Below are 19,657 nucleotides of genomic sequence, written 5' to 3' on the forward strand. Positions count from 1 at the left end.
AAGCTGCTCTGTTGTTGTTGTTGTTGTAAGTGGTGCTGGCTCAGGCGTGTGTGAGCCGACCAATCAGAGAGTACTGGATATTTGGGGGGGGCGGTCCTTAAAGAGACAGGAGGGGAGAAGACAGTATGAGACAACTGAAGCACTAAAGCATGTAAACCTATTCTACTAGTAACCCAAAATAAAATTATGAACCTGAACATGATGTGTCTCCTTTTATAAAGTGCACACTTAAACAACAGGTGGAGTCACGCAGAAAGAAACATTGAATGTGAACGGTTATTGTTGGAAGACTTTTATTTCAAAGTTAAGTTATAAAAATGCCGTTCCAGGCTTCTCTGTAGGAACAACAATGCTTTTTATTTTTTTAAAACAATGTGTGGACTGTCAGGTATTTTGGGATCATCAGCACACCAGGACGTGATCAAGCATCTACTTTATAAACCCCTTACAAGCAGTTCTGAATGAAAAATGAGGGAACGAGTGTAATTACAATAACTGGGGAGAGAAAAAAAAAACCAAACTAAAGCAACAATTTCATTTCTGCTTGCAAAAGGACCAGTAACCCCAGTTAAGACCAGGCCACAAACCTCAGTTCCCTGAGTTAGTAACAAAGAATATCCCGATGGAGGTGACGGCTATCAAAAATAAAACCTTAAGCTACTAAAAGGGGGTTGATATCTATTGGTTAGAAAATACATGAAGCTATTGTGCAAGCACTAGTGTGTGTGATCAAAGTCTGATTAGAATTTAATTTGTGCAATCTACTAGCAAGGCAACCGATAAAAAAGAGGTATGTCGTAACACTAGAAATGGTCATTTATTAGTACGAATTAAAGCTGCACGTGTGTGTGTGTTAAAGCTGCATTCAGGGTTTCTGCTGCATGTGATCCTGCAGTTTGTTTGTTTTTTAGCAGACTGAAGCTTTGTTTGCTGATGCATCTAAATAGAAAACTCAGTTCAGGGGGTTTTAAACTCCTCTTATAGTAAATTAAAACCATGCAGATCTAGAGGCCTGTACGCGAGCACACGAGCGAATCCGTTATTTTAAAACTTAGAAAAAAATTCAGTTCAAATTGTATGTTCTCATTCTGTTACAGTGCATTCAGGATTATAGCTATATACATTGTTATTTTTGTACAAAATGCCAATGCCCATTCCTGGCTTCTTCTTATAAACAAAGTGTACAGGTAGATACATCTCGCAGCAGCGCAGAGGCTGAATCCAATATATTGCTTTGTTGTGAAACTTGACAACACGCCAACACAGTGATTCAGTCTCACGTTAAAGTGTCTCTCAAGAACAAAAGCGAGCTCCAGTGTCGTCCTCAGGGAAGTGTGTCTCCAGCAGTCCTCTCCCCAGTTTGTGTCTATGTGTGTGTGTCCAGACCGGGATAGCTGCTCAGTGTCTCAGCACCATAAGTGTCCATATTGAGGTGGACTTTGGGTCTGTCCTTGTGACCTTCAGATGTGAAGTCATTGAGAGCCTTTGTCAATCAGCCAAGAAATGTCTCCAGTCCTGCGAATAAGAGCAAAAAAAAAACGGACGTGAGACACATTGACACGTTTGTAAAGTCGATGGCTCACACAGCTGCCTCACACGGTCAACGTGAGTGAAATGGAAAAATAGAAAAAAGAAGCTGGTATTTGTGCGTACTTGCCAAGCCGTGCTAACATCCTTCAAATTTTTGAGTTTGCATTATGAGAAGTGAAAGACATGAGAGACATGAGACACACGACAGTCAAATCTGAGCAAAACAGACAGAAATACATGCAAAGATATTGAAGAAGCACTTTATTTTGAAGGGCTCATGGTTTGCAAATGAAGTAGTGTCGATTGTTTTTGAATGTTCCTGCAAGTGCAACAAAAATACTTTTATTTGTTGCACAGCGAGTCAGATGAACACGCAAAGAAAATCATTTCCACCTACGCTTTATATCAATCCTCCCTCCCTGCTTTCCATTATTTATTGAGTAAACACTATTTACAGTTTCCAGCACAATAAAACACATTATAATGTAGTTTGTTTTTAATGTGTACTGAAGCATCTGTGACATAAAATCGGAAATTCTAGGAAAGAATTGTGTTTTGATTCATTTCTTCATGATTTGTATTATTTATTTTATTATTATGATTTCTAAAGTGCCTGTGAATGATTTCCTCGTGTGTATAAACAGTTAATAAGGGTTTTATTACACATTGTAGGCTTTTATTTGTGTGTCTACTTTACTAATAAATACTGTGTATCTGTAAACATTATCTGGATGCCCATTAGAAAGATGCAGCTTGTGTTTATGAACATTAACAATTGTTAAAACTTAATTTAAGAGTCAAAAAACTAGTACCTAAAGTTTAATGAACTATACATTTACTGTGTATTAATTAATGGCATTATATAGTTTTACTGTTTTTTTTAAATATCTGCTTACGACAACATTATATTGTGTCATAAATGACAAGTTATAAAAGTATTTATAAATGCCTGTAAGTACTTAATGTTTGGGTAAAAGTGTCTTTGTTATTTCTTGTTATCTCTGTCACGACCTTGTCAATCTGTCTAACAGCTTTGTTTTAATTTTTACTTGATAAAAGTAAAATTTTCCAGTGATGATTGACAGAAATCATTATGTAATTGCGGAATTAATTAAGCGAAATAACAAAATAACATCTGTTGTTATTGTGTCTGCAGTTCTCTGTCGTGTACTTTCGACAGGCTCGTTTAATACTTTCCGTGTGACTGAAGTCACAAGCTCCATGACTCGATGTGTTTTCTGTCAGAGTGATAATAACTAATTTGTCATGTTTTTCTTCACAGTAAAAACCTGACGAACCTAAAGAACATAACAGCTATTGTAACCGTGACCAGATTTAAGTCTGGGGAAGGAGACTTACTCCACATCTCGCTTCTTAATCGTCTTTCCGGATCCTAAGACCTCTGCCACTCGGGATACAATGGGATCATAGTTCATGCTGGCAACAGCAACCACCTCCTCGCTCCTATAGATGGACGAGAGGAAGAAACAATGAGAAAACTATTGTTGAATCAGACCAGGAGGCACAATTTAAGACTAAAGTAAGTGCAGAAATCCAGAGAAGATACATTTATTGTCCAGTTTATTTAAGAAAAAAAAACGTACCTTGTGTAAAACGCCACAAATCTCAGTTCATCCAGATCTCCTTGTATAATGACATCATCAAATCCATCACCATAACCTTCACAAATAGAAAATAAGAAACATGAATGTTTTTTTTGTCAACCGCAAAAAGGAAAACAATCCAGTTCAGGCTGGATTCAGTCTCAAGTCTTTATTTTTTGAATGTTTACAGCTAGATGGCAGTATAGCAGCTCCACTTGACAGTCTCTGATCTCACTACAGCTGATAAAATGTCAAGCAAACACTTATTAAACCTAATAGGTAAAATAGATTAAAGGTGTGAACCTACCTGCATAGCGTATGGTCTTCCCAAACATGGCTGACCAGAAGTAAGGCACAGTTTTGATCTCGGTGGCTCTGCCCATCATGCTGAGAGCTGCCACCCTCCCTGTCAGTCAGGTTGTAAACAGAAATGTTACATGCTTTTCTTTAAAGCAACATAAATCCTAATCACAGTAAATGCAGCTGTAACAGACTCACCGTGCACATGAGCCATTTGCCAGTGAGGGATGTTCACCTTCTTGTTGTTTCGTGGCGGGAAAGGAAAAATAACAACGTCTCCTCCGGCGAAGACTCCGTCAGCGCTCGTCTGCATCATCTGGGAGAAAGTTCAGAGGATTACATTTTCCATCCAGGGTCACATTTAATGCAACGTTTCTCTATGTTGTTGAGACACTGTGAATTAATTAACTCATTAAAATACTGTTTCAGGCAAACAAGGAGTGTTAACTACCTTGTTGACGGTGATGAAGCCCTTGGAGTCCATGTGGATGCTGCTCTGTTTCAGGAAGCCCGTTGCAGGAACACTTCCTGCAGGAGAGGAGACGCTTTTTCAGATTTCAAACTCTTCAAAAGGGAGTTTCATCACCTGACGTGTGAAGGAAAGTACATTTTTACGTCATCTTTGAGCATTACCTGCTCCGATGACACACACGTCCGCCCGCAGGACTTTCCCGCTCTTCAGCACCACCTCTTTCAGCTGTGTGACAGGAGAAACAAAATGTCCAGGCTGTGTGTGATAGAGACGCACGATTATATACATGAACAGCTTTCAATTCATTCTCCTACACTTACATTACAACCTTGACACCTTGAATATAGAGAGGATTTCAAAACAAAGTGAGGGGCTGAGACAGACACCAATCACCTTATTACAGGACACTGTACCATCAACAGGATTTTGAAGCTGCTATTTTAAGGTAAGTTACATAATGTTGCTTTGTGTGTCTTTTGTGACTCATCTTCATTGTGCATTAAACAAAAGGGGGGGGGGGAAGTGCTGCTGAGCATCATGTCATGCTGTTTCTCTCACTTTCTGAATACCTGTCCATGATGGCCAATCATCTCTGACACCTCGTTCAGCATGTAGAACTTCACCCTGTTTGCCTCAAACAGCTGCAGAGACACAAACAGACTCAGTAACCGTGTGGAAAAACATTTGCATGTGTCTTCTGGATAATGAGAAGACGTACGATCGCTCTCTTGTGGTTACCGGGGTATTGACCGGAAGAGCCTGACTGGCATTTTAACAAGTAGGATTTTTAATTCTGGGAGGTGCCACGTGTCTTCGAAAAGCTTGATTTCCCAGGAGTGCGTCTCCTACCTTCATTATGGCTTTCCCTACTTTCTCCCCGAGAGCTTGTTTAAAGGGGACCGTCTCGATCCCGATGACAGACACCGAGTGAGCCTTGTCGGTTAGAGCTGCAGCCACCTCCATGCCTGCCAACACAACACATAAACAGCATGCAGTTAATACATGTTACAGTTAATGCATAATAATACAGACGGGGTCACATCACACAAATCTTGTGTTTTTGTTGTCTTAGACTATTTACTATGCAAGGAAAAGATTTAGTCATCTGGTCCCATTTTTCAGTGTACAAGCCAAGATGTTTTTCCTCTGCAGAGAAGAAGACACGTCACAGACGGATGACCGATTAGAGGAGCCACGATGACTGATAACAGCAAGACGATCAAAGTTCAAGGTGCTTTGTTATGATCAAGTAGTATGTTTCAGTTGTATGCATACTGCATGCAGCAGTATGTACTTTGTCAGGGCAGCTGGAGTGCTGATGAAAGTAAAAAGACAAGAATGAAATTTGCAAAATAGCCTGCGTCGTCCTCCGAGGAGTCGGCCATGTTGCACTTCCATTTTTCTCTCTAGCCAAACACTGGATCGAGAGCTGGTCTTGTTTTATGCATTTTCAGAGGAATTATTGTGTTGATTGCAGTCTGCAGCCACATTGCTTGAAGAGAAGATAACTTAATTTTAATTTTTGAGTGAACTGTTCCTTTGGGAGTAAAATTAATCAAATTTCTAATTACTGAAACTATTTTTTTTTGCAGTGTCAAGTCTGGTCCTGGGGCCTCCTGCCCTGCATGTTTAAGATCTTGTCCACATGCACACAGGTATTTTTAAAAGCACAATTTTTTCCTCCTCAGGTTTCCAAAAAAATTCTCATCCACACCAACGGTATTTAAAAGAAATCTGTCTGCTGTCAAGCGCACGCCAAAGCAACAGGTGGTGATGTAACCTCTACTGTAAGGCCACACTGGCCAATCAGAAGCCTGCCAAACAAAAGGAGACAAGCCAAGAATCTCCCGTCTTCCTGTCCACACCTAAACACTGAAGATGGTGTTTCTGAATATCTTCACCCCGGTAGAAGTTTTCCAAAAGCTCCGTTTTCAGAGACCTGAGACGCTGTTAAGTGTACGGAAGGCCCAAACCTTTAATAAATACCCGTGTACATGTGGACAAGTTCTTAGATGTTTCCCTGGTGCAACACACCTGATTCAAATGAGTGGGTCGTTATCGGGCTTCAGCAGAGCTGTAAAATATTTACAAACCTACTACTTGGATAATGAAAAAATGCCTCTTCAGGGGATAATCAACCTGAAATGTGTCTTTTACAAGCTCTCAGTTAAATAAAATGAGAAAACTGAAGGTGCATAGGGGCTTGGGTTTCAAGGGGTTCAGTGAAGATAAACAAACAAAAGAAAACCTGCAGGCGTCCGGCTATTTGGAAGACAAGCAGCACTTGCACAAATTAGGCCGGCCCTGATGCAGGTAGCCCAGTTGACTGGTGACCTTTGTGGTCGCTCAACTGGGCTGAAGAATAAACACAGTTTCCCTCAACGGGAATTAAATGAGGCAGCAAATAAATCTCAGTGGGGACCAGAGTGTCTGGCTGGCAATCTACTGGGATGAGGTCTGCAGTGTGTCGGGGACAGATTCAGGATAAGAGTCCAACCTGGGTGTCAGTCCCCACCTCTCTCAAACCTTCACAAAAGGCCGTCGTCACACCTTGACTGGCTGGGAGGGGATCGCCCGAGGCTGCTTCCACTCATTAATTAGGAGTCAGTCTCCACACAGGTGATCTGAATCCACTGCAGTCAGTCCAATTTGATTTTGAAATTCAGCCCTTAATCAGCACGCGTATTAAATAAATGTGTCTTTTTCTCACCAACGAATGATGTTCCCACAATCACAGCGTTTTTGTTGTTGGCCAGCCTCGCGACGCTGTTAGCGTCCTCAGGCGTCTGGAGGTGAAACACGTTCCTGACTTCTTTGCCTTTGTAGGTCATTGGTTTGGGTCTTTTTCAAGCAGGAAATGGAAGCAAGCAAATGTTTATTAATTGATCATCTCAGCTGCTTAATTATCCTGTGTGATGAAAGTATTTTTTATTTTGCTCACTTGCTTCCTGTAGCAATAAAGAGCTTCCTGTACTCCATCCTCAGGCCGTCCTCGAAGGCCACAGATCGTGTTTTCACGTCTATCGCCACAACCTGAAGCAAACATCATACAGATTAAGTCATTATCAGCCATTATCAAATCAGTCTTCACGTCAGAGTCTGAGGTCACCTGCTCTCACCTCTTTCTCTGTGAGCAGCTCAATGTCATGGTCCTGCAGGAACTCCATGGAGCGCAATCTCAGCTGCTCTGCGGTGCTTTCTAAGGACTAAAGGTCAACAGGTTAGTGCATCAGAGAACAAAATCAAATGCAAGAATCCAAAATGTATCTTTCCAAAACCAAGAGTTCGTACAACTGTAAGCAGCCAGGACTCAGTGAAATCTGTCACTTTCTTTACATCTTTGTTGCTGTGAGGCGAAGCTGCATCACCAGAGAGCTCCTGTTTTAGCACCGCTGATCAAAGCAGCACCTCTGCAGTGTGTGTTATGTAACTTTCTTGGCAAAGTCAGTTTCTGTCTCAGTTTTTTGTGGCCAGGGTCTGTGTACAAACCTTACTCAGTTTAGGCCTGTCATACGGAGGATGTCTGTCCATGGTGCACATGACGATGCGGTCGGTGAAGCCCTCCTGCCTCAGCGTTTCTGCACACACCAGAGCTGCTGGACCTGGTGGAGACATTCACAGTAAAAGAGGAAAATGACATTGAAAAAAAAAAGAAAGTGAAGGAAATTTTCTAAAGACAAGTGGGTCTCTGTTGCTTGAGAAGTGGTATGTGCAGTGCAATGACATTTACAAAACTAGAAAGACATTCAGTAGAGCCCAACAGTCCCCTTTAATTCAATTAAAGCCGAATCCAATATAAAATAATCTGCAAAGTAACGAGTAATTCAAGCTATCAAATAAATGTGGTGCAGTAAAAATGCGGTATTTACGTCCGAATGTAGAAGAGTGGAAGTATGAAGTAGCAGAAAATGGAAATACTCATATGATGTTATGAACTGTCTATTTGTATTGTTTGATTCATGAGTGCCGTCAGTCTGTAGTGTGACCTCATTGGTCCATGTGGGTCAATCAGCCTATAATCAACCAATAACCATTTAACCTGATAGCAAGTAAAGACGACAGCATGCAGGAGTTTTTTTGTTCTGGGACAAAAAACACACTGACCCGAGCCAATGATGAGAACATGGCTGAATCCTGTGCTGGAGTTAATGACTGCTGAGCATCGGGCCATGGGCTTTGACCTTTTCTGTGACTGAAGAGCCTGGAAGAAAAAAAAAAAAAAGGCCGCCGATCAATCAGGCGGTCGGTGTCGTTTCCTGCATAAATCATCCACACTCTCGTTCTTGTTACCTGCTTGTTTGCACGAATGATCACCTTGTCCTTTTCAACTCTGACCTGAAGCAAACAGACATGAGCGATGTGTACACTTTTTTTGATGGTGCTTAGAGACATGATAAGGCAAAGGGAATGTGTTTAAGAGACAGCAACCAGCGGGGAAGGTCACCTGGAAGGTCGGCAGGCTGTCCAGCCCGGGGAAGTCCTCGATGTCTCCTGTTGCAATGTTGAAACACGCACCGTGCCAGGGACAGCGCACGTGTCCCTTTGACAACACACCTGGAACAACAGAGAATGATAAGGAAGTCTAGTGAATGATATTATATGTGCTGTATTATAACATCGTGCCTGGAAAATCTCTCCCTCACCTTTGACCAGCGGTGCTCCGTAGTGTGGACACTTGTGGGCCATGGCTGAAAACTCCCCGTGCTCTTTGATCAACAAAGCTCGGCCACTTCCCAAGTCGACCTCTCGCATCCTGCCAAACAGACAAAAACAAAAAGAGGTGTGTGTTTGTGTGCATTTATAACTTGTTTCATGAAAAAATCTAAACAACTCACCTGTAGTACAGTAGAAACATCTAAGTTACACTCTGTAAGCGACAGTTCACATATTTTTAGACATGTAATTTGGTTATTGGTGTCCATTAAAGGTATAATTTGTAAGAAATGGCCAGAATTTTAAGTTAGCTCAGTATGTGCCGTTCGCCAGTAGCTCAGTGAGCCGTGTAGCTAAATGGTTGCATTAGCTTCAGGCAGTCTGCCAACACCACAGCCTCCCAGACTGAAGACAGGAGATGCAGTACAGAGGTGATTTACAGCGGCTCGAAACAGGCCTATGACTCAGAGGATGAGAGGACACGACCGGCGAGCCAGGAGAGGCAAGACGTGGCAGAGGAGCGAGAGTCAGACATCAGCAGTGGGTGTCGAGCTGGAATATTTTATTATCTTACATCGCTGAATTAGGATTTATTTCGACCAAACCAGAGGTGATTGTACAGAGATTATACGGTGGCCCTGAGGGTCCAAACACAACGACACACAGAAAACAGAACATTTCTGTTGCACTTTCTGCCTTCTGGAAGTGTTTTGATCCTCAGGGCCACTGTCAATAAAAGAAAAAGTCATTTTTATCTTTCTTTGTGTCCCTGTTAATGGGAACTTAGTGTGATATATAGTAAATAACGTATATGTACCTCTGCATGTGTGTGAAAAAAAAAAAAATATTGTTCATTTTCTTACTGTCCATTTTCCAGATCCTTAACGTGACAGACGGAGGCCTCCACATAGTCCCGTGGTTTGTGGTAGAGGGGGAGCTGGGTGGAGTCGTCGTCGGAGCCGTGACCCAGGGCCCCGTTCGGTCTGCAGTCAGCAAAGGGACTCGCTTTGCCGTTGGGTGACAGCCCGTCCATCTCTTTTTCTTTTTCCAGGAGAGAGAGTTCCACTTTAACTTCAACTGCACGACAGAGACACGTCCCACTTTAGAAAAATATCCGTGAATGCATGGCTGAACACACGATCACACATGGCAGTAAACTGAGGCCGTAAAACCTTCAAATATAAATCTGTTTAAAGTAATGTTGGCAGATTGTAAGAGCCACCAATCACCAGTGGATCGCACTATTAATCCTGTGTATCTGTCCTCTGTTTTCTTTTTTTTATTACTACCCTTCTCCGTTGCTTTGGAAAATTAATTTGCCTTTCAGCCGGAGAGACGTTCACAGCTTTTGGACAAATTGAATCTGACATCTCCACAACTGAAACAAATGAAAGCAGCTGAAAGGAGAAGTGTGAGAAGGCAAACTCGTCTTCTTCTTCTTATTATTTTCTTTTCCTTTCTACCTCAACTACCAAAACACTTACAAAACACCCCACACAGACTCCCAAACAGCTGGAATTTGGTCCTTATACAAGCACCTAAACCTTCATATGGAGAGCAGTGCCACTCATACCAGATTTACCGGTGTTGTAATATGGAAAATCCACAAAAAAGACAAAAAAAAAGACTCTGTCTACATCTAAATTAACTTACTAAGCTGGAAAATATGACTTTGACAGGATAACAATGCCTTATATAATGAGATTTCCATTTTAGTTTCTAAGCTTTAACCAGAATTTCTGGTTTTCTAAAGACACAAAAAACTGGGAGTGGATTATTTTTATACTTCTTCTGGTAAAAAGTTATGACATGTGATGAGCTGCTGTCGGGTTTACACTTCTGAACATTTAGAAAATGGTTGTGTAACTCCTTTTTTTTTTTTTTTTTAGCACTGCAGCAGGCTTTATCTGTTCGGCTGGAAAAATGTGCTGATCATTTCGGTTCTTACACAGTAATCTGGCTGGAATTTTCTCCCGCTGAGCAAGTCTTAATTAAAATCAATGGAAAATCATAATAGTGAGTGCGATCGCAGGAGAAAAAAGAAAGAGAAAGCTTTTCCACAGCTGAAGAGAGAATCTCTGGATGTCTGCCGCTAAATAATCACCACACTGACGCTTCATTTGTTCATCAATACAAAGTTAAACTGATTAAAATATCTTCAGTAATGATTTTATTTTGATCCTGTCAGTGTTTAGACAAACGCAGAGTGTTTGTGTGTATATATATAGTTTCACAGTGTTGGTAACCTTTCTGTATTTCTTCATATGTTGACGCAGATGAAACCATCAGTGTGTTTTGTCTACATGCTCCTCCAGCTCGCTCCCTTGTGGATCCTGTCATGGTGCCAGTTTACTCCCACTGACACTTACAGTCAGTGTATAACTATAAATTAACTCAATATTCAGTGGGAGTTATCTTTATTTATACTTCACACTTCAACTTTGGGCCTCAGAATGGGCTGATAAAAGATATTAATATCATCTTTTATCAATCTAATGCCCTCAGACTATGTTTTGAATCACTTCAGACCGGGACCTGGACTTCTTTGTCGTGGTTACGAAGGATTTCTTTGGCTGGATACCACTAAAGTGAACAGTGATCTGAATCATGAAGCCCTGAGCTGCTCTGCCATGTCCCTCCTTGCCTAAATTATCAATCACACATAAATAATGTGTTTTAACACTGCAGCAAGGGACACAAAGCGAAGATGAGTAGTTATGAGGAACGAATGAGGAACTAACTGCTGGATAACCATTAGTTAATGAGTAACTCCTTACCCAGTTGTATAGATCAGCTAATGATTAGTTTATTAAGAAATAAGTGAGGAACAAATCAAGACTGACATGATGAATTCAGGACTTCAGGACTTGTACCACTTTTCCACCAAAATAAGCAGGTCTACAGAGGTTTTTCAAACGTGGTTCAACCTGCTAAAAATCGCCTATGACCCTATTCCTACTTCCCGCATTCAAGGCAGCTCGTCTGTGATTTTTATCTAAAGCGTCACGTTTGCACCAGAAACAGTTGTAACAGAGGAGAAAACAACAATAGACCCATTGTGAAAGAAGCGTCTTTAAAACATTATTTTGACCCCCACAAAATGATCCCTTTCACTGTCATAATTTGAGCCATTTGGTCCAACAACATTTGGAAAGTCTAGAAGAGCTGCAGGATTAAATTATTTTATCCCCCTTCAAGTTAGCCGGGAGCTAAACCGGAAGTTAGCCGGCTCGGTCGGCGATCCAGGTATTTTCATAGCCAGGAAGTCGAGCTTTTTGGCTTCAAAACACCACTGAGCAGCCTTCATATGAATGAACGGGGCTCCTCCTCCAACACTGTGTCCAGTAATAAAATGTCCTTAAACAAAAGCATCCCTGACTCCTTCCTTATTTAGTTATAGACGAGGCGTTGTCCCCTAACCATGTGTTTTTTGTGCCTAAACCTAACCAGGCTTTAGCACAGCATTGTTGCAACACTAAATTGAAAATTGAACATAATGATACATAAAGTTTGAACATATCCGTGGTTCCCAGAAACATACACCGCCAGCATTTATTCTGGTGATTTGTTTGGGTTTGGAGAATATCTGATACATTTCGCTAAGTTTGAGTTATCAATTATTAGCAGCTGAAGGTCAAACTGTGACTGACACTGACTAATTAGTCCTCAGAAGTCTGACAGCAGCCTCCGTTCAGTCATTATTCACAGAGAGCCAGCCTCCTGCCTCACTTCACCTCCATGAGATGCACAAAAGAAAAGCTGCAGATGTGTTTCTCATGCGATACAGCTTTATTGCTCGCCATGCGAACACTAAAATGGATTCACACAACATCACATATTTGGATGTTCATGTCTCGGTATGAAATCCTCTTGACCGAAGATGCCACAGAGAACATTAAAATTCCTCCTACACTAAACACTATAGTGCAACAGAGGAGGCTGGATATGAGAGGACACGTATAACAGGATTTGGAGGCTGTAGCTGTAGGTAGCTCTGGAAGTGACTCAAACTGTCCTGGAAAAAAATAACCCGTCTCTCCATGGAAACAGTGCGATATTTAAACACATGTATAGATTCACAGACGCTGTAACAATGACTGATGGAGAGAGCGTCCTCCTTGTATCACCAATAAAGTAGTTTCTATCATCACTGTTTCACATCTATATTTTCCTGTACCTCATGTTTACAGCTCATTCATCCACTGCCACAGTATTAAACTCGTCTTTAAATCACATTAACAGCAGACATTTTGAAAAGCCGGGTCAATAACAGGTTTTTATCACCTCAGCTCAGCTCAGCTTTGATCTAAATGTAAGACCCCGGCTTCTACACTTCCCAAATGTTATTGGACCGAATGGCTCGGGTGTACCAGCGTTTAAAAAACCTGTGTCGACCCGTTAATTTTGGTGGAAAAATGGTATAAAGCTCATGTTAGCTGTTGCAAAAGAGCTATGTCTCTTTTTATGTTCTTAGCCCTGTAAAAGAAAAGTTGCATAGTGCACCTTTAACATTAAATATTAATCACACTGCAGCGTCTATCGAGACAAAACATTATGTGCATTACTTGCCGCACACAACGCTGCAAATAAGAGCTGTGCAATGATTCGGTATTGATTGAGATAAGGACACGTGTCGGTCACCTGGTTTGGGTTTGGAGAAGCATCCTCCCATGATGGGCCCAGGATTGAGGGACGACCAGGGGAGAGAGGGAGGGAGAGGGGGGGAGAGGGAGGTGCGGGAGGTGCGGTCAGATCCTCGGGCTGGGCTGCTTGGTCGGGAGGTAACGATAACACAGAAGCGTGTGTGTGAGAACCTGCAGGTCCGGGCTGGCCATCGCACACATCAGCTCCTCCACATAATCTGTGTGGACGTCAGCAGAAACACATGGATCAGACACATCTGTCAAGCATGTTTTTTGAGATAAACAACTTGTTTGTTGTTGCTCAGGCAGTTTTAAAGATGCTCTGGAGACTCTGAAGATGTTTAAAGAATTGTCTGCTTTTCATTTACAACTTTTTCTTGATAACTGACAAAACATTTGGCCCTTTTTTTAAATCACAAAAAGTCTCTGATGTTCCTCTGAAGTGTGGATTAGACAGCCAAGGGAAGCCAGCCAGATGATTTTTTCTGTGTGTGTCTATATGACATGCTAGTGCTTGTAAAAAGGAAGCAATTGTGTTAATTGGGAACGTTTCCACACACACTGTTACCTTTGTTCATGCATATTGCATGGACACCGTTAAATATTAACAGCAGCTCCGACACCTATTAACTTTCTCGTCACACTGCGCTTTAAAGGGAAGCAGGGGCCCCTTGAGTTTCAAAATCCACCCCCCCCCTCCCTTGTTTTTTTTTGTTGCCACGTTGCCCTCACATTTCTGCCAGCTCTGGTATTTCACCCACACATACAGTACTTAGTTACTCGCCGGCTGCTATGACTCTGAGCAGAGACGCGGGGTGGCAGGTGAACCCACCCGACATGGTGCGATCCATCACCCAATTATCCTTTTGAGGTACAACCAAAAGGACTGCTTGATATTCTGAGCACATCTTAATGTCCTTGAACTTCAGAAAAAAAGAAAAGAAAAGTGTGCAGCGTTGAAAAGGAGCGCTGCTTTAGAAAACGTTCCTGAGAAACAAATGAGAAATGGAAAGATCTGCTCTGACTGGCCACAATCTGCAGCCGAGATGGGTTGTTGTGTCTGAACTATGTATTTGTTTGCGGGGGGTGACAGTAACTAAGTTACTGAGTAATAACTTTGAGGCAGCCTACTTGTACTTTATGTGAATATATTAGAGTTTATACTTCTGTGCCAGTTTGTTTCAGAGGAAAATATTGATCTACTCTCCTCATTTATTTGACAGCATATTGAAAAAGCAAATGATGAATCGCTTGGTGAATAAATGAATAAATAAGTGAATTCTGTTGGTTTTGACACCTTGTAGTTCACGTTTCATGTCTATGAGTTGTTGGTAACACTTTATAATAAACATCCTTAATACATTTATAGTCAATTAAACTTAAGTTTATAGATATTCCACTTTTACATACAATGAGATGCTTTAATAATTTGTAAAACAGTTGTAAAGATTCATAAACATCAGTTGAAACTTTATAATCGTCATCTAGATGTTTATAGATGAACTACACAGTATTTCTGAACCATTTACAAAGTATTGTGAATATCAGTTGTAACTTTACACAGTAAATTGTTTATAAACTAAGGAAGGACTAGTTTAACTGAAGTTTAATTAACTATAAATTTACCATTTATCAATGATTGTTATTACCTTCACCAAAGAAGTTATGTTTCACCCGTTGGTTGGTTTGTTAATTTCATTAACAAAAACTATGGCAAAAATGTTCGTCAACGACTTTTTTGTCATGAGACGATGACGAGCTACAAATTGATCTTTGAAAACAAAAACTATGACAAAATATATGTTTTCATTTCGTTGGTTCGTTGTTTTGTCAGCGGTTTTCCACGAAACTTGGATGGAGGATTTTCAGTATAAACTCCATTATCTTTTGGTGCTAATCCAGATAAAGGGATGGTTTTTTAACTTTCTTTAACATTGTGAGAAAAAAAATCAGCCGTATTTAGGTGGCTAGTATCTGTCCTTGGTGGAGTTATGCACTCTACTGAGCGCCACTCTGCTGTAGTTATAAAGTGACATTGAGTCTGTGAGTGATTTTCTTGCTGAACTTGTCAATTTCTTTTCTGGCCAAAGAGGTAAAATGACCCAACAAGAGAAGAATCCAAACAATGAATTCAGATTTATGTGGCAGGTTTCTTTTCTTCTTTCCGCCTCCACTAAACACGTCACAACCCATCAGATTGATCTCGTGACCCTTTGAGGGGGTCCGACCTCTAGATTAGGAACCACCGGACCAAACTGCTTGATTGTATAAAGACGTTAAACCAGCTCCAGATACTAACAATCTAATAATGTTATATCTGATACAACATCTGTCACAGCGGCCATTCATCTGCATATCCAGTAATTAAGCTTTTGACAGCTTCAGTAATTAATACTGTATTTTTATCTTGGTAGGAATGCAAATGCAGATCTGTACTTGTATTGGAGTATTTTCCCGTTATTGTGTTGTTACTTTTCTTTGCTATTCCTCTGTAAAAGTTGTTGCGGGTAGTAGGGTAAAGTAAAAATACTTGAAAGATTATTTATGGCTCTATTTTCACGTCAGAATACAGAATTGGAAGTGCCTCTTTTTGGTCTGTATTCCTGCGCTATGCGTCCGTGCCAAACATTTATATTATCCTGCGTTCAGTTACCAGTCGTGACAACACAACAGAGCCTTCGATCAACAAAATCAAATCACTTCCCACAGAGAGATGCCATGTACGAGGTCTTGTCTCTCGCATGGTGGCCGTTGAATAATTTGTCACCTTTGAAATTTTGATGAACAACAAATTGGACCGTGCTGCCGGGCTGCCATCCTGGAGCTCCAGCAGGCCCGAGATATTTTGTGCAAAAAACTCTTAAAGTAGGTTAAGCAGATTTGGTCCTCACAACATATGACGCAGATCCCACTCGCTCACTGTTGGGCCTGTCCCCAAGCAGTGCTAATAATCCTGCCGGCAAACAAGCTGTCAGTTTCACTCACTTTCCCTACAAATGTAAAACCTGTTACAGGAATGTCGGAGGGGAGAATTAGCAAAATGCAGCTCCTGGTTGGTGGCGAGGCGGCTGAACGATAAACTGACTGTGAGTGGAAAAAAAAAAAAAAAAGCAGGAATGTTGAGCAACAAAGTGCTTGTGCTCTGACCGTACATCATTCAAAACTCCACTTGAAAAAACAGCGATTCTGTGACAGCAAGCGGTGATGTTATTGCTCCTCAAAAAAAAGAGCCCCCTCCTCAGCGGCATCAACAAACTCAATCATCACCAATAAACATCAGCGTGCAGAAGAACAGATGCTGTATCATCCACATGTAGTCAAAACTTTAAATTGTCACTTTACTTTCAGCAGCATTGAATAAAAGCAGAGCTTCTCGTTCAGCGGCTAATTGACCTCAAGCAAAACAAACTTGAGGCGTCTGTTTTATTCACACACTTGCTTGGCAGGTATGTTAGCCTGTAGTTAACGATTAGGAGCTCTCTGATCCTCAGCTGATAAAAGGGACAAGAGCCCACAACAATCCAACCGCACCACACCTCTGCATGAGTTTGCACGTTCTCCTGGTTTGTGAAATAACAAGATAAGTCCGAGGAATCGTCCCCCCGGTTGCGTAAGTTGCTCTCTCACCAGGCTCTTAGTGGTTAGCTATTTTGTTTACCATCGGCTCAAGGAAGAGCTCGACGTGAGGGACAAGTGGGTGAAACGGTTTTCATCTTTCATCTTGAAAGCAGTTCTTATTTTTGAGGGGGAAGTAGAGAGGAGTGTTTCAGGCCATGACTGAAGTTAGATTTACGCGAGTTCATCAACTTCAGTCGACCAGATGTCCCTTCAAAACCCCAAGAGGCTTTTTGACTGACTTCTATTTACTCCATTGCCTACGTGTCTTAACTATAAAGGAATAAAGAAGTGGATTACAGTTGACCACAATCCTCATTAAGAAGCTCTAGTACGTGACACAATCAGACATTGTGAGCGAGTTCATTCACACTGTTAGGGTTGACCAAGTTTGTACGAACGTCTGCTCGTAGATAAAAGTGGTTGTGACTGCGTTTGAAGTGAGATTGGACGAGCTGACAGCTTGTGTGCATGTTGTCTGTGTTTGAACTAAAAAAAACGTGGAAAACAATGGCCAAAGTTTGACCCATCATTTTTTGGCATTAACAGGCTACAGAGGTCAAACAAACATTTAGTTTTTAGGGTAATACATCGATGCCACGTGGCTCTCAAAAAGAAATTCAGCATTGTTTACTGTGACGCTCAAAAGAGGAAAATCTTCCATTATTTTGTCCATTTCTTCCTGTAAAAAGTCGATCTAAACTTCCCAGTCTGTGTGAAGTTGATTAACAATGGCACCACAGGCTTCTATCAGGTCATTCTGCTGCTGCTTTGAGCGATAACCTCTCCGTGATGTCATGGAAAAGTAAAATTGTGGTCTACAGAGGGCTGTACACCCCCACAGAGGAGCTGTGCTTCCATATAACAACTCTGCTATTGACCAGAGGCTCAGCATGCACACACACACAAACAAAAACACACATAAGGGACCATCAAAACCAGCACAAACAGATGATGAAGATCTACTAACTGTTAAAAAGTTGCCCCTTTACGTGAGTGTTTAATCTGCCTTTACAGTTTTACGTGTGTTTGCGCCACAGCTCTGCGTTTCAGGTGTTGTGATTTGATTTGATACCAAGCAGCACAGCACATTGTTCTCCAGGGAGGATCTGGACCAGAGAGCAAATAACTTCCACACAAGTACTCCATGTGCCGACAGAGAAATAATGAGATTTCCGAAGAGCACACAGAGCATCACATCAACACATCATAATGGGAGCCTAATAAAACAGAGCTACATTCCCCTGTAACTGTAAAGTAAAAAAAAAAAAAAAAAAAGGGAATAAATCAGCTTACCAGTGTGCATGGAGCAGGTGCACTGAGATCCTGTCAAAACTCCCTGGTGCTCAGCTTCCCCCTGCGGAGCACGGAAGCATATTAGCACATGAGTCTCCTCAACAATCCCTGTCCCTCTGCTGGGATTGGCTCCGTCCACTGGAGTATTCCCAGTCTGTGTGTCCCTCTGTGCCCTCCTCCGCTCTCCTCTTCTTCTGCCTCTTGATGCAGCAGAGGCTCTAGTGGTTGTGTGTTTAAGTGTGTGTGTGTGTGTGTGTGTGCCCCTCACAGAGCCCCCCTTTCCAGCAGCAGCAGCAGCAGCAGCAGCAGCAGGAGCAGCAGACTGAGCCGACCGGTCGTGGGAGTTGCTCTCGTTCACTGGCCGAGCCTGCAAATGCAGCACGGAGGACCTCTGCCAGCTTCTCAGCTGTATGCAGTATTGATGGAGTTGCTTAGGGGATGCTAACACAGCATGAATTCTCACCGTTCCCTCCTGCTCTCGTCCTCCCTCCCCTCCTCTCTCTTTCCCAAACACACACACACACACACACACTCTCCCTCCTACAGGCTGCTTGCTTTTCTGTTCAGACCCTTTCAGCCTCGCCTTCAGATGTCAAAGACCCGACTTGCCGGTTAAGCCTGATCAAACACTTGCTGCCCTCTCCACTGCACTGCCCACTTATCACACTGTGCCGGATGTCTGTGCTGCAGCAGTGAGTATCAGCTGACATTTCTTGTATTTATTCTGACAACCAGGAGACATATAAAAACATAACTCTTGCACTAAATACACTAAAACAGCTCTGGCACTATGTGTGAGCTGCACTTCTTTCAGTGTGTGCAGCAGAGGGGGGAAAGAGTGAAAGTGCAGTTGCTGCAGTAAATCCCAGTCTCAGTCAAGGGGGGGTTGGGTGGAGCAGGATTAAAAAAGGTATATATCGAGTCTTATAGAAATGAGCTCCCAACGTATTTCCACTCCCTTTTGCTCCCACTGTGGTTAGAAACTGCTGGCACAAGGTCATTCACCTGAGAGTCTCAGATCCATTTCAATGAAAATGATGACAGGATGATGCTCAGGATGCAGCGTTGACAGTCTTCACATTGTTTCCCAGAATGCTTCACAGGAGATTTCCTCTGTGTTTCCTACAGTGAGCTGACAGCTGACACGTGTCACTGTGTTTGTGTTACTCTCTGCGTGTGTTGAAGCACATGTAAAAGCATGTCTGAGCGCACATGATGACCGATCAGGCTCTCGAGGGGTGGGGAGGTCCCGCCTTACATCACTGATACATCACTCAGTTTAATTAAAGTACAAGGAGGAGGAGGAGGGGGGACTCTTTTCTGCAGGGGCCAGAGAGCTGCAGCATCCAAAAACCCAGATTAAGAGAGGCGAGCGGCGTGAATGAATAATTCATAGGCTAAACTATCACATCAGTGTGCCAACATATTACTGTCAGCCGTTATTAGGGTGGATTCAACCCTGATGGTTAATTAGATCTAAACAGAGTCTGTTAAGCAAATACGCATAATAAACACAATCCACATACACCCTGATGTGATACAAA

The 19,657-nt window shown here is 42.0% G+C and overlaps 1 protein-coding gene across 4 annotated transcripts; it reads right to left on the reverse strand.

The window, feature by feature from the left end:
• Positions 1 to 276: 276 nt before the first annotated feature.
• On the reverse strand, positions 277 to 18,532 carry aifm3 (AIF family member 3). Of its 4 annotated transcripts, none has more exons than XM_084360801.1 (21): positions 18,114 to 18,532; positions 13,201 to 13,420; positions 9,423 to 9,636; positions 8,550 to 8,659; positions 8,351 to 8,460; positions 8,197 to 8,241; positions 8,011 to 8,107; positions 7,396 to 7,508; positions 7,026 to 7,112; positions 6,848 to 6,939; positions 6,617 to 6,747; positions 4,756 to 4,871; positions 4,476 to 4,547; positions 4,068 to 4,161; positions 3,886 to 3,962; positions 3,633 to 3,750; positions 3,442 to 3,540; positions 3,135 to 3,210; positions 2,890 to 2,994; positions 1,654 to 1,674; positions 277 to 1,515 (listed from the first exon to the last, which is right to left on the reverse strand). In XM_084360801.1, the coding sequence occupies exons 2-21, from the start codon at positions 13,229 to 13,231 to the stop codon at positions 1,473 to 1,475; spliced, it is 1,851 nt and encodes a 616-aa protein (XP_084216927.1). In that variant the 5' UTR covers positions 13,232 to 13,420; positions 18,114 to 18,532; the 3' UTR covers positions 277 to 1,472. The 4 variants fall into 4 exon arrangements, with proteins under 4 accessions (XP_084216927.1, XP_084216929.1, XP_084216928.1 ...); XM_084360803.1 differs by having other exon boundaries at positions 4,068 to 4,131; positions 18,114 to 18,530; XM_084360802.1 differs by lacking the exon at positions 1,654 to 1,674 and having other exon boundaries at positions 18,114 to 18,530.
• Positions 18,533 to 19,657: the final 1,125 nt, after the last annotated feature.

Source organism: Pagrus pagrus (genome assembly GCF_965226575.1).
Source record: "Pagrus pagrus genome assembly, chromosome: 8".
Lineage (NCBI taxonomy): Eukaryota > Metazoa > Chordata > Actinopteri > Spariformes > Sparidae > Pagrus > Pagrus pagrus.